General features: G+C 44.1%; 1 protein-coding gene and 1 long non-coding RNA gene across 5 annotated transcripts in view; one reads left to right on the top strand and one right to left on the bottom strand.

Annotated features, from left to right (window-relative positions):
• Positions 1–8,198, top strand: part of LOC144584455 (uncharacterized) — a 44,820-nt gene extending 36,622 nt beyond the window's left edge. Inside the window, exon 2 of the long non-coding RNA XR_013538717.1 lies at positions 986–8,198. This is a non-coding gene — a long non-coding RNA (uncharacterized LOC144584455). The remainder of the gene's footprint in view (positions 1–985) is intronic.
• The window catches only part of PCDH19 (protocadherin 19), a 142,976-nt gene that overhangs the window by 38,003 nt on the left and 90,241 nt on the right, over positions 1–14,732 (bottom strand). For 2 of the 4 annotated variants that reach the window (XM_020802122.3, XM_020802124.3), the window contains one exon: positions 11,077–11,249. In XM_020802122.3, the coding sequence (XP_020657781.3) occupies positions 11,077–11,249 (173 nt within the window). The remainder of the gene's footprint in view (positions 1–11,076; positions 11,250–14,732) is intronic. The other 2 variants (XM_020802123.3, XM_020802125.3) reach the window with 1 other exon arrangement.

The following is a 14,732-nucleotide window of genomic DNA, read 5'->3' as shown; positions in this document are numbered from 1 at the left end:
GTAAAGCAGATCGCACTTAGGGTGCCAATGGCAAAACCCTACATTTTACTGCAACATCTGTCTTACCTGATACAGTGGTACCTCGACTTATGAGCATAATCCATATTGGAATTAAGTTCACAGGTCGAAAAGTTCATAAGTCGAGGCAAAGTTTTCCATAGGAATGCATTGAAAACCATTTAATCCATATCTGCTGTTTTGCGTTCATATGTCGAGGTGCTGATTGTAGGTAGAGGCATTAGTTCCCAGAGGAACTAATGCAAAGCTGGTTAATCCATACTCTACCACTAGGGGGAGAATTTTTTGTATTTTTTTCTTCTTTTAACCCAAGGTGAACTTAGGTCAAAAAAATGGTAAGAAAGGTTTTTTCCTTTTTTATTGGTTCATAGGTCGAGGCTCTGTTCGCAGGTCGAAGCAACTTTTTGCGAACGGAGCCGTTTGTAACTCGAATCGTTCGCAAGTAGGGACGTTCGTAAGTCGAGGTTCCACTGTACTGAGCAGCAAACCTACACATATGTATACACACTGGCTCACTACAGCATTCAAGACACAGTGAACTCTGTGGAACTCGAAAGATGCTGAATTGTCCTGAGTTTGAACCTGACCCCAAGGTCTTCCAAAGCATTCCTACACAGAGGTCTGCGCTCAGGCAGAAATGGCCATTTTTGCTTTGTTTGAAAACTTGTGAGTGATTTTATTCACCACAGGATAGCTCAGGTGCTTAATGTGATTAGCTTCTTTTTTTAAAAAAATGGTGTTCTCTACTAATCTAGAGGGCTTCACAGTTACAGGGCATTTGAACCCCATGCCAACGCATGAATAATGTTGGCTAGTTAGCAATCTTGATGTAAATTTCAACACATAGGAAGAGGAGGTCTCCATCACAACTAACTTGTTTGCTCATTTGTTTGCACGCTAACTAATCAGAGGGGCTTGTTCTTCCCAGGCTAGAGAAACTCCACCCTTGTTCTTCTCCTCCCCACAGGTTTCAGAGACTCCATTCTTGTCTCAGAGATCTTTCTTCATCTTGGAAGATGCTGGGTCTCCAGGCTGGAGATCCTCCCAGCCACATGGGCGGAGGAAACAAACCTTACTTTTGCTACTTTTTCTTCTATCAACCTAATCAGCACCTGTTTCAGAAATGTACTTTAAGTGAATAAAGGACACAGAACCTTTTATACTTAAAGATCGCCTCCTGAGTCTTATTTTCTAAAATACTAGGATTTGGTTAGGGCGGATACCAAGAACAATTGGGTAAAGAAGGGGACTTCTACCGCTAATTCTAACCTTAAGAAGCTGGCCTTCCGCTGTGCATTTTACTGGAACTTAAGCAAGTTCCAAGAATTCTCAATAAATAAATACATCAATATATTACATAGAGAACTCAAAAGAGAGTTCTACCATTAAAGGGTCATAATAGTCTCTCTCTCTCTCTCTCTCTCTCTCTCTGGAGTATTTGGTTTGCTTTTTTAAACTTCTGAATCATGAAAGGACTACTTTCATTCCGTAGTATGTAAGTCTTTAGAAGGCAGTTCAACACACCTCAGAACTCAAAAGATTTCGCAGTCACCACCAGCAGCAGTACAAAGCGCTCCTCCAGCTCGGAGTAAGACAGAGGGGGCACAGAGGCAATGTGGAGAGCGCTGTGCCAGCCATATTGTAAAGCAGCCAGTGCTGGACTCCACAGAGGCAACTGAGCTCTGGGGCCTGGCTCAAAGGGACCCTTCCTCAAAGTCAGGCATTGAGTCAAGCTAGCCCTTCATGGTCTGCATAGTCAAAGCTATGGTTTTTCCAGTAGTGACGTATGGAAGCGAGAGCCGGGCCATAGATTTGACCCTCTGGGTAGGAACCAGTAACAACCAGTGATGATGATGATGATGGATAGAAGGGGAAAGAAACCTCCCAGTAGCTGTCAAAAGATGTCAGGGACGGCTAAGCCTTAGTCACCACCATGCAAGCACATGGTTGTTGGTTGGCTTGTTGCTCAAGTTAATATCACGCCTACATTTTAAAAAATAATAACAACATACCCACTTCCCCCAGTCGCCTCTCAATTGCAAAATTTTTCAGTGGAATTCCCAGCCCACCACAATCCTCGTTGCAGTAGCAACCAATCAGTGGCTCCTTTCAACAACAGGGCCAAATGGTGTGACGTGGTATAAAGTTGTTACCCTATGACTTAATTCACCTCAGCTTTGATTGGGATGCAATATTGAACAGATGCACACAGAGAGAGAGACACATACACACATGTACACAGAGCTATTTGATCCCCGAAGGCGCTGTCTTACTTACTGCCAGCAGCATTTTAGGAAGAGTAATAGCAGCAAGGGCGTGAATGTTTAGCAAGAAACTAAAGTGGGAGGCCCCGATCCAAATCAGGAGCAACTTCCAGGACCTGGCTACTCCGAGGATTTTATTTTAAGGAAAGTACCCAGAGTCTGCCTGCTTTAATCTCAGCAAAAGGGCACAGCCCCATTGAGAAAATGCAATCTCAGTCTGAATAGTGAGCAGGGCCAATAGAGTACATTATGTGCACTTCACCATGACCATATTGCAGTGGAAGTTATAAACCACAGTGCACCTATAAATAAAGGCTTCATCCAGTGCCATGGCTGACGTTGCCCCCACTGCACCACAGATGAAAATGCTCACAAATGCCTGTAGCAACATCAGGATCATCCTCAACATAATCATGTGGTACATGGATAATCCCACCTTTTTCCTCCATGGGCATCAAGGTGGAGCACATAGTTCTTCTCCCCCATATTTATCCCCAGAAGAACCCTATAAAATAAGGACCGAGAGGCAATGAATAACCTAAGGTTATCAGTTGCCTTCAGAGCTTGGTGTGATATTTCACCCTAAGTCAACCTGGTCTGGGTCAAAGACCCATCCAGAAAACCAGAGTGTCCTGTCCCATTGTGTGCTTCCTCTAAGTGGACAGCCCCATCAATGCAGTGATGTGGGGTTGTGTCACTGTCACAGGGATGGACATCATCATCATCATCTTAGAACTGCAGACCGGGAAGGGACCCTATGGATCATTGAGTCTAACCCATCAAGAAGGCACAGTGGGGATTCAAACTCCCAAACTGTGGCTCTACAGCCAGATGCCTATACCACTGAGCTATCCAGCAGTGTTACACAGGCAGTGACCTCTATTTAAAAAAACCCAAAAAAACCTCTTCCTGAAGAACAGCAACATCAGGACTTACTGAAGAAGCTCAACAGAATACTGGCCAGGGTCTTGTTTAATGTTGAGATACCTTTCCTGTTTACAGCTCACGCTTCCCACCTTGCTGACACAGAGCGGAGCAGCTTCCCCTCTCCAAAGCATTTAGGCATTCCCTGAGGAATCTATTGTGGTTACACACCAGTGTGGCAACGAAGACTATTTGAATATGAATCTGCCGGATTCATTACCCCTGAAGAGAAGGTGGCTGGGGCAGTGGGGATCATCGCCCAGGTACCTGTTAGAAAGCTGTCAGGGCTTGCAGAGGTGCAGCATATTTGCATATCTTATTCGCACCTACACGTAATTTCCATAATATTTGCCTGGAATACATTAAGGCATTTTGCACTCCCTCTGTGCAGTATTAGGTGAGAGACTAGAGGTAGCAGCTTGCACTAGAAAGCTCTTGAGATCTAGCCGGCGTCTCAATTTACAGGTACTCGCGCTCCACAGTGAAATGTTTCTTCTCACATAAAAATGGCAGCGGAAAGGAAATTAGCTTTGAGCAGGATATTCTGGTAACAATTCACGCGAGGTTCGGAGGCTGAACACTTTCTGCTCTCATATCTGCAAAGCCTCCTTGCTGAATAACGACATCTCAAGGACCTACCATAAGGCAGAGTTAGCAAACTTCTCCCGGTGACTGATGCTGGGGGTGGCAGCAGCATCTCCCCTAACCGTTATTCTTGAGCCACCCAGCATCCTCCCCTCCCTGATATGGCAATGCTCTGTGTACAATACTTCCTAGGCTGCATATCTTAATTTCACCTACTACCTTCAACTGCAGTGGGAAACAAGAGTCCCATCAATAGTGCCGAAGGATGTTTTGGCTGCCTGTCCAGTTTTTGCAGATGCAATGGAGGGGGCTCCATTTTTTCTTTGCCATGGACAAAAAAATTATCTTGGCCTTGCCCTCTCTACTTGCACATCCTCACCCCAATCATTGTTTTCTTCTCTAAAGTCGGTCCCCCCCCTTCTTATAGGAGAAAAATAAATGCTAGGTCGTTTCAGAAACAGTGAAGGTCCGGAAAGAATTTAAACTTCCATAACACAGATCTATAAATGTTTAATTTTTTCATCTCTGCCCATAAGACGCTTGTCGAGAAAATATATTATTGCAAAAGATTTCACCACTCTTCCATTAAGCGTGGTTCATGATGGGGAATTGGACAGTGACCGCCACTAAGTCCCACTTAGAAGGTTTTCCTGGGTTATCTAAAAGTTGCTCCACTGAATACACCAAGAAATAAAGTTCAAATGATTTTTTTTTTCCATTCCTTTTTGGGTGGGAAAATGTTATGCTATTTCCGTGGTAGCATAAAGAAAGCCTTTTTTAAAAAAATAGGTACACTAAGTCTGCTATATATCAAACCTGGGGCAGCAAGGAAATGTAGAGGAAAATAAATAGAGGGGCCAGTCACCCATGATGAGGAAATGCATGCCACAATAGAAGGCAAAGATTTGCATAACAAGGTTTTATGCTAATTTTCTGAACGCATGTAAATACCCACATAATTCCAACAATTTGAAGAGAAATGCAATATATTTCCCCACGGTGGGCAAACCAGTGACTAAATACTGTACCTGTGTTACTGCCTCTGGAAAGTGTTTCAAAATTTCAGGTGGTCCAAAATGCAGCAGCTGGACTGCTAACTGGGGCTGGTCACAAGGATCACATAAACCCCCTATTCCAGCAGCTCTATTGGTTGCTAATCCATTTTTGGGCAAAATTCAAAGTGCTGGTTCTAATTTAGAAAGCCCTGAATGGCTTGGATCCTAGCTCTCTCAAAGACCACATATCCCTTTATGAGCCTGCTCGAGTGTTACGATCATCAGGGGAGGCCTTTCTCTCAGTCCCACCACCTTCACGGATGCGTCTGGTGGGGACACAGGAGAGGGCCTTCTCTGTCGCTGCTCCCAGACTCTGGAACTCCCTCCCACAAGAGGCCAGACTGGCCCCATCTTTGCCGTCTTTCCGCAAGCAGGCATAGACCTTTATTTTCAGACAATCTTTCCCTTAATGACTGGTTGCCTGAGTGCGGGGGGGGGGGGGTTTAAATGGATGGTTGTGCCTGATCGCTTTGAATGTGTTGCTTTTGTTTATCACCTCTTAGTGTGATATTTCTTTGATCCTTTTTAGTATTTGTAGTCTTGGTTGTTTTAGCTTTAAATATTGTCTTTTAATTATGGAAGCTGCTTTGGGTCCATCTTAAGGCAGGGAATGAATGAATGAATGAATGAATGAATGAATGAATGAATGAATGAATGAATGAATGAATAAATAAATAAATAAATAATGAATGAATGCATGAATGCATGAATGCATGAATGCATGCATGCATGCTTCATGCATGCATGCATCCCATAAGGTTTTATGTTCTGTTTCCTAAGCAGAATATTGGTCTTTGTCTTTAAACCAGTCTTGGCCCCAAAGGTGCTTTAAATGCCTGACACCTTCAAGCAAAGGGTTGCCCTCTGGACTGTTCTGCAATTAGACTGTCATTTGTAAAGTCCAAGAGGCACCCTACTTTGAACAACAGTGGCCATTGGGGGAAGACCGTTCTTCACTGGAAAGTGCTACAATAGAAGTGACTCCAAACTTTGTGTCCCCAGATGTTCCTGGACTACAATTCCCCGAAATCTTGGCCAGCACAGCTAGTGGTGAAATCTTCTGGGAGTTTATAGCAATATTAGAACTATAGTGCTGGAAGAGATCCCTACGGATCATCAGGTCCGTCCCTGTCAAGGAGACACAGTGGGGGATTGAGCTCCCAACCACTGGTTCTGCAGCCAGATACCTAAACCGCTGAGCTATCAAGCAGTTCTAGTCCAAGAACATCTGGGGACTCAAGACTGGGAACAACTTAGCCACCTAGAGTGGTTACAAGACTAGATAAGCGGGATATAAATAAATAAATAAATAAATAAATAAATAAATAAATAAATAAATAAATAAATAACTTCACTATAGAATTACTCTGTTTTTGAAGGTTTCCTTCAATTGAGGGCTATAAGGCTATATTTAATCAAAGAACCAGAAGGATTGTGATGAGCAGTCTTGAGATTGGCCATCCACAATTAGCACCTGGTCAACAAAGGGACGTGGTGGCGCTGTGGGCTAAACTGCAGAAGCCTGTGCTGCAGGGTCAGAAGACCAAGCAGTCGTAAGATCGAACCCACGTGACGGAGTGAGCGCCCGTCACTTGTCCCAGGTCCCGCCAACCTAGTGGTTCAAAAGTATGCAAATGCAAGTAGATAAATAGGGACCACCTCGGTGGGAAGGTAACAGCGTTCCGTGTCTAAGTCGCACTGGCCATGTGACCACGGAAGATTGTCTTCGGACAAAATGCTGGCTCTATGGGTTGGAAACGGGGATGAGCACCGCCCCCTAGAGTCGAACACGACTGGACAAAAATTGTCAAGGGGAACCTTTACCTTTTACAACAGATCCAACAGGCACACCAGTCAGCTGTCCACTGCCTTCCCCCTTAGACTGAAAGGCACCATAATTCAGTCAACATTATTTTTTTGTAACTAATTTTGAATCAGTACATACTATACTGTATGTACAGTACATACTCCCTGGAAAAGACCCTGATGTTAGGAAAGTGTGAAGGCAAGAGGAGAAGGGGACAACAGAGGATGAGATGGTTGGACAGTGTCATCGAAGCAACCAACACGAACTTGACCCAACTCTGGGAGGGAGTGGAAGACAGGAGAGCCTGGTCCATGGGGTCACGAAGAGTCGGACACGGCTGAACGACTAAACAACAACACATACTATAAATTGCAGACACAAGATTTTATGCTCATGGGTTTCTTTCCTTGTGTGCTCAGCTTTTTGGTGGTATCTAAGTAACTCTCCTGCTTCGCACCCTGCTAAAAGTCTCTTTCCAGGATTCCATCATATTGGGCCCCTGTGTTCCCACTCTGGGCCACAGAGTTTTGGGGGCAGCAAATGACACCAATGTCCACCATCAGTATCCGCCACCAATGTCAAGATACTGTAAGTATCAAAAATCAGCCAACTTACCTTGGTACCTGCACAGCCTCCTGAGCATCTCTCCCCATCAGTTAAAATACAAGACTAGCAAGGCAAATAACTAACCATTTCTTAACCTTTTATGCTGCCCGGTATCTCTTGCCTAATGGTAGGGACAGTCTCACTGCATGTCACAGCCTCATATTTTTTCGTGTTACCAAAAGCTTTTCAACTATTCCTATGCAAAGACAGGATCCAAAAATGGTTGTTAAGCTTGCCGATAATGAAGGCCAGCTCTTATGTGACATCCATTGGGGGTTGTTATTCTGTGGGATAAATGATTAATACATACAGAGAGCAGGAGACGATTAAAAAAAAATGCTTGAAGGGTGCTTGAAGGAAAAATACAGAAGCTAGTCTAAGGCAAAGCTCTCTTTCTCAGACACCTAGTTATTTCCCTCATCTTAATACAAGTGGCCTTGTTACATTTAAGATTATAGTGGCTTTTTAATGTTTATGATCTTTTAAAGGTGAAGAACCTCCAATTTAGGGGAGACTCTAAGGTCTATTCAAAACTATTTGATTAAGCTTCTAATACATAGTGACTTTTAAAAAAAAAAATAGCCAATTCTGGGAGTATAATGGAGAAAGATGGTACATTCCCTGCTCCCCTTTCCAAAATTAAACATTCCCAGGTCCTGTAATTTTAGATGACTAAAATATTGTGAAGAATATTGTATGTATTCTTTGTTCTCACCAACTCAGCCTGCTTTAACGCAAAACGGTTTGACAAGGAATTTTGAAACCCACCCGCACAATTCACATTGCACATGCAACTATTTCGTCAAGATTCCAGACCTGGGTTGGTGGTGTGTAACAGGACTTTCTGTTGGCCTTTACAAAACAATTAAGAAGAAGGAATCTGCTGCACATACAGTCCAAAGCACCCAAATTGTTTGAAAAATCTCAAACTAACAAAAATTAATAATTAAGAAGTCTGAAACTTGTAAAAAAATCTTTTTTTAAAAAAGCTTTTCCAACAGAGAGATACAGTATGTATTCCCTGTGGTTATACCTGCTTTGTGAAGCATTTCCCCAATACACTATGGACTCCAACCATTATTTTCATTTAAGAAGTATGTAAAAACAAGGCATTTTAAAGAGGATGCTTGGTTAAAAGAGTTAATTGTCCCATGTGTATGCATGTATTTTAATCTCCCAGGTTTACTAATTTGTTGTTCTAAATTATGCTGGTTTCATCTGCCCATATGCAATCCCCAGTCAGGAAAACAGGTGAGAGGTAAGGCCAGTAACATGTGGGGGATTTCCACATGCATAACTAAGAACAAGTTCTTGGGTTCAAAAGTTATTTGGAATCCAAAGTGAAGCAAGGGTATTTGTCAGTTTCTAAACCAATCTGAAGCAAAGCATGGAAGCCTGCAGTAGCATCCAAATCAAATATGAAATCTCTAAAGTAGCCAATACTGTTTTGGAACTTCAGGGATTAAAAAAGATGACAGTTAAAACAAACTCACTTTGAAAATGAAAGCAATGGTGTAACAGAACCAAAGTCAAAGGAGACTTTAAATGGCAATTAAAAGCCCAAGCTCTTCTGGAAACCCCGATCACAGAACCGCAGGGACAGAATTTTCTTGCCCTTGCCATCAGATTTCTTTTCTCCCTTAAGAGTCTTAGCTTTTCCCCATATATGGTGACACTTCCTTCTTGTTTCTCAAAGTCATCATAAATCAGCACTTGAGTTCACTGTTAAGGAAATATAACAACCACACCCAGCATTCCAGAAAACACCTGAAGGAGGATTTCTTCCTCTAGCTACTTTCCCATACAGCACTGGTTCTTAACCTTGGGTTACTCAGGAGTTTTGGACTGCAACTCCCAGAAGCCTTCACCACCAACTGTGCTGGCTGGGGTTTCTGGGAGTTGCAGTTCAAAAACATCCAAGTAACAAAGGTTAAGAACCACTGCCATACAGTGTGCACCCTACAGAATGAAGCAAGGCATGTGCAAAGGCTTTCCCAGTGGTAGCACCACATCTGGGGAATGACTTCCCCCAGAGAGACATACTAAGTTCCTATGGTATCAGGTGCAGAGTTTTTACTTGAATTCCTTTTAATGATTTTACATCTTTGTGTACCATTCCATTGCTATTGGTTTTCTTTCGGATGGATGAGCTGTGGCTTTTTCATTTTTCGATGCTCATTTCATCGGGGCACTACAATGTGCAGTTTTGTATCATTGTTTGTCATCTGTGTTTTGTGTTTCAATATACTGTACATGCCCCAGAGATCTCTGGTTATTTGGCTGTCTAAAAGGGGAGTAAATGAATACATGAATAAAAACACAAAGCCACACATGTAATCTATCTGATGGTGTGGGAATTCTCCTTTGGCAAACCTTGATCATATTGTGATTGGAGGATAAGCAGTAGAAAATCAGGAAAACATCCTTTAAAAATGCAAGCTATGAGTGTGGCTACACACGTCTGCTCAAGCACGCACATGTGCATTCAGACGTGAACACCGCCATCAATACACTACAATTTTGCAGACTAGCCTTGAATATACATTTGTACAACACTTCCCATCTTTTATTGGCCTCTTCCAGAGGGATCTAAGGTTGCAAGTGCCAAGGGAAGGAACCCGTTTCAAAAAAGGTCCTGAGCCGAGTTGGGAAACAGCTTTGCAGTGGGCAAAACGGATCACTTGGGAATTCAGTTCCGAGAAAAACATTTTGCAACAGGTCAAGCCAACCTCATTTATCAAGCGGCACAAACATGACTTTCAAAACAGCACGCCTCAATGAGAAACAGATGTGTTAATACTTCCAAAGCTCCCCTTCGTTTTTTTGTTGTTTCTTTTCCTGCTTTAATGAATGGATGCAAATTTGGGGCCAGCAACTTCTTTGCACATACCGAAGCAATTGTGAGGACTGTATCCTAGCTACTGTGGCTCCTAGTGGATCAGCTGAAGATGTCCTGGAGGACAGATTAAATGCAGAAAAAGGAGCCATTGCTCCCCATTTATGTCCCAATGCCTCGGGTTCCTACTTGGGACGTATACAGTGGGGATATGCTTCCATTCATATAAGGAATACATTTCTTTCACCACTGAGTAATCATGTCCCATCTGGGTTAAAGTGGCAAGGGTTCCAGAGCAGATAGCCCTGTCATTTTAGAAATCCAAGGGCACCTGCCAGTTCTGCTGCTCCTAAAAGAGACACGCAGGAATGCTGCCACCACCATGTCTGCTATAACATCAAGTTTTTAAAAAAGACATTGCTAAAGCCATCATAAATGGCCACAGGTAAACACAGCAGCAGCATCCTAAATCTCTTGGAACAGCAGCGGTCATAGGAAAGAGGTCAATCCAACCATGTCATCACGTGACTACCCTTTGAAGATACAGGATCCAAGCACGGAGATGAAACTTTCAGCCCAATGTGCAACTAATTAGTTCAAAGGATCTTTCACACAATTGCTCCTCCTTTTGGTTTTGCATTGCACTTTATTTATTCCCTTGGTTTCTAGGACAGGGTTCACATTTTTGACTCCTCTATACAGCCTCACCCCAACACTATTGCCCGTATCCTCCTTGCCTGTAAGACTTAACATGAGCTTTTCCAAAGATGCCTCACTTTGTTCCCTGAAATGACACAGTCTCTGTCAACGCTGAGTGGTTGATGTTTTCCAGAAGTTGGAATGTTCATAAACATTCCATGACACCACAATCCACAGGCTGAGGAGACAGGTGAAGCATCATAGGTCCCAAACAACTCACCAACCCATAGGAAGCCCACACGCTCTAAAGATCAGATGTTTGTAAAAGCTGTTGCAACCTACCTTGTTCAGGCACCTGAGACCCCATGGAGGTTACGCTGGTATTCAAAACATCATTCACAGCCGTGTCACAGTATAAGCCACGCTGGACGTCATGTTCACTATCTGTCTGGTCACTCTCTTCATGCCCGCTGTCCTTCAGGCTGTTCCCCTCCAAATCTTTGAACGTCGAACTGCTGGGTGGAAGAGAAGAGAGTGATGTACTCAGCCTCACCAGAGGAAATGAAGAGCTCTCTCCATCCATAGAGGACCAAGGGCTCTGAGCAAGTTCTACCTCATTCGCATCCCATGGGGTGGGGGTGGGGGAGGGAGCAGCTCTGTAGAACTAGAGATTAATTCAGTGAAGAATTCAGTGGGGGCCACACCGAGACCCAGAAAAATCACTAAATAGGGAAAGAAACAAACATCAGTTTCTGATTCTTTTGAAAGCAAAAAACGTGTCGCTATGCGGATGCTTCGTTAAACGGTGCGCTCGTTAAGCGAGGCACCACTGTATATGAAATTGCCTTATATTGTCAGACTATTATTCCACCTAGCTTAGTTTTCATTACTGTCATTATCCACTTCCTTTCAGGGCTGGAGGGCTCGGTGGCCTCACCAAACAGGGCTTCGGGCCGCCTGTGGTCCAGAGTCCAAACGTGTCCCACTCTTACCATATTGATATAAGAGGCTACTTCAGAGGGCAGTTTCATTCCCACAGAGCAGTCAAGCCACCCGTTTGGCTCAACGCTCAACGTACGACAAAGCCGGGCAGAACGGGAGGCCGCCCGGAGGTGTGCAATTACAGGAGCAGCTTGCTCTGATTCTCCCACAAATGCAACAACCTGATTGCTTGCGGAACAAAGCAGGGACGAGAAGAGAGCCGGCGCAGAGCAGAGCAAAAGCAGGACTAGAGGCAAGATTTGCAGCAGGAGGGGTGGGGAGGCGCTCTCCGCCAGAGCAGAGTAATCGGAACAGACAAAGTACAACAGCAATCCAAACTGTTCAACTCGACACGACACACGTACAACTCTGGAGCTCCTGCAACTACACAGAAATAAAGGTCTCCCCTGATTGCCGATGAAGTGCGGCGGGCCGAACATTACTAGGTTTGTTTTAAAGTGCAGAACTCCCCGGCTAGGTTACTAAATGGACAGGAAACACCTAACAGGACACGGCAGCTGGAAAAGGAGCCCACTGCCCTGATGAAATATTTAAAAGCACACGTCCCTCTGAGGCTGCCTCGTTCGCCACAGGCAGGGAACGCGGCAGCTCTCGAGGCCGCTGCAAGCGAACCAGTAGTGGCCAAGCAAGGGTTAAGAAGAGGTTCGACCAGTTCATTACAAGCTCTGTCCAGTAAAAGGGGGAATCAAAATGTGGACTCTCTCTCTCTCTCTCTCTCTCTCTCTTTTTTGGACTACCCAAACCCAGAAACCCTCCGCCCACACGGCCTTGCTGACTGGGCAATTCTGGAACTCATCATTCAAAAAAGTCATTTAAAAAAAAAAAAAAACCAGGCTTTCCCAGTGAAACCCAGCTACACCAACTGAGGAAACCTCATCAGGTCTAACAATAATATGGGTACAGAACTTTTGGCTTCCCAGCGTCTTAATTCAGCTCCAGAAGCCCCCGCCAACCACAAGCATTATTAGGGGAACTGTAATCTAACGCCCGCGGAGAGCACAAGGTTTCCTAGCCCTGTGACAAAAGCATCTGGATCAGGCCTCTTCTGGGCCAGGCTTGTGGGAAATAAAGTACAGATCACCTGGCTTTAAATCACCTATACCTTGTAAATGGAGAACTACAGCAGATGCAGTCCAAAGAAGGAAGAAAGGGAGGGATGGAAGAGAGAACTTTTCCACATCCTAATCATAGAAAGTGCCTGTTGAAGCTCCACTCCCAGCTGCTACTTTTCTTTATGATGCTGAACAGGTCCTATGCGTGGATGTGCACATCTGCAGTGCCATCATTAAATACCACAGCTGTTCTCAGTCTTCCAGGGGATGCCAGAAGTACCATATCAAAAACAATACCCCAGGTGCCATTACAAGCAGCATGTTAATAGGGGCATATTTCAATTGCATAGGTCACTGGCTGGGATGGGGAGACAGACCGCGCTCGTACATGCTATAGGGCAGAGCATGAAGTACTGTGGGTGGAGCCTAATTAGTTAAGATTTTAGCTGTTGTTGCTTGTAGGGAATAATTAGTCTTCCGAGAGTTGCTATGTGCTTTCACTGACTTATAGCAACCCTAACAGGACTTGCAAGGTAAGTAAAATATTTCAGGAGGGGTTTTACCAGTTCCACTCCCCAGTGAGCTTCTACAGCTGCGCAGGGATTTGAATCTTGGTCTGCAGAGTTCTAGTCCACTCCACCACACTGCTTATCTCATAATGCTCATCATGTACCATCAAGTCAATTCTGACTTATTGCAACCCTTTCCAGGATTTTCCAGGTAGAGACTGCTCAGAGGTGGTTTCCCATTCCTTCCTCTAGGGGGCAACCTTGGGACTATGCAGCTTGCCCAAGGCCACCCAGGCTGGCTGTACTCACAGGAGGTGCAGGAATTGAACTCCCAACCATTGGCTCCACAGCCAGGTATTTAACCCACTGAGTTATGCAGTCAGACTTACATTTTTAGCTAGAGGACCCCAAACCCTAATTTTTCATAGTTAACTTTAGTAGGTAACGTGTTTAACTCATCCCATTAAAATCAGTCAGTATCCTGACCTATAGCATGAGCTGCTGGACTTTTCTGTGTTTTCCTAAGGAGATATCTGCTATTTGTAAGCATAAACCTCAACTCTTTTCAACATGGCCAATCCCCAGCTTGCTCTATACTAAACTAACTACTAACTTTTTAGTTATGTGAAAGGATAACCGTGGAGACAAGAGTGCACCGTTCCTTCTAGGATCATTTTGCAGCTTGGTCCTTCAGATTGCCCCCTTTTGTATTTTAAATCAGCTTTCCCAAACGAGCACTTCCCCCCATGGTTGTTGTGGGTTTTTTGGGCTCTTTGGCCGTGTTCTGAAGGTTGTTCTTCCCGACGTTTCACCAGTCTCTGTGGCCGGCATCTTCAGAGGACTGGAGTAGGAACTCTGTCCATGCTCTATGTTCCTACTCCAGTCCTCTGAAGAGGCTGGCCACAGAGACTGGCGAAACATTAGGAAGAAGAACCTTCAGAACACAGCCAAAGAGCCCGAAAAACCCACAACAACCATCAGATCCCAGCCATGAAAGCCTTCGAGAATACTTTCCTCCATGCTTTGGTCTAAAGAATGCCACAATTCAGCTTGTGGCTGAAGATGGTAAGATTTCTACTCGAGCACATCTGGAAAGTACCAAGTTGGGGAACGATCCTCTAACTTTTGGACCTAAGAACCCATTCAATAAAACTTTATTGCTGATCTGCATTTATCTCCCCCTTCAATTCTCTTCCTTTCTCTCCCCTGCATATCAACACTGAGTTTCTCCACTGATCTTTCAGAAGCTGTGAGATGTTTGTCTGGACTGAAAAGGCTTAATAATGAAGGATGACTTTATTGCAGTTAGAGGACTCCGATCTAGTGGAATACCAAAGTATGCTGCAAAAACTGATCCATCCATGTTGGAGAATTCTTAACCAAAAATACCCTGAGTGCCTCTAAGTATATGCAAAACATTTTTATGTACTACAGA

The sequence above is a fragment of the Pogona vitticeps genome, chromosome 11 (assembly GCF_051106095.1).
Source record: "Pogona vitticeps strain Pit_001003342236 chromosome 11, PviZW2.1, whole genome shotgun sequence".
NCBI classification, from domain to species: Eukaryota; Metazoa; Chordata; class Lepidosauria; order Squamata; family Agamidae; genus Pogona; species Pogona vitticeps.
Note: the sequence above shows the minus strand (reverse complement) of the source record. Positions and strands in the feature narration are given on the sequence as shown.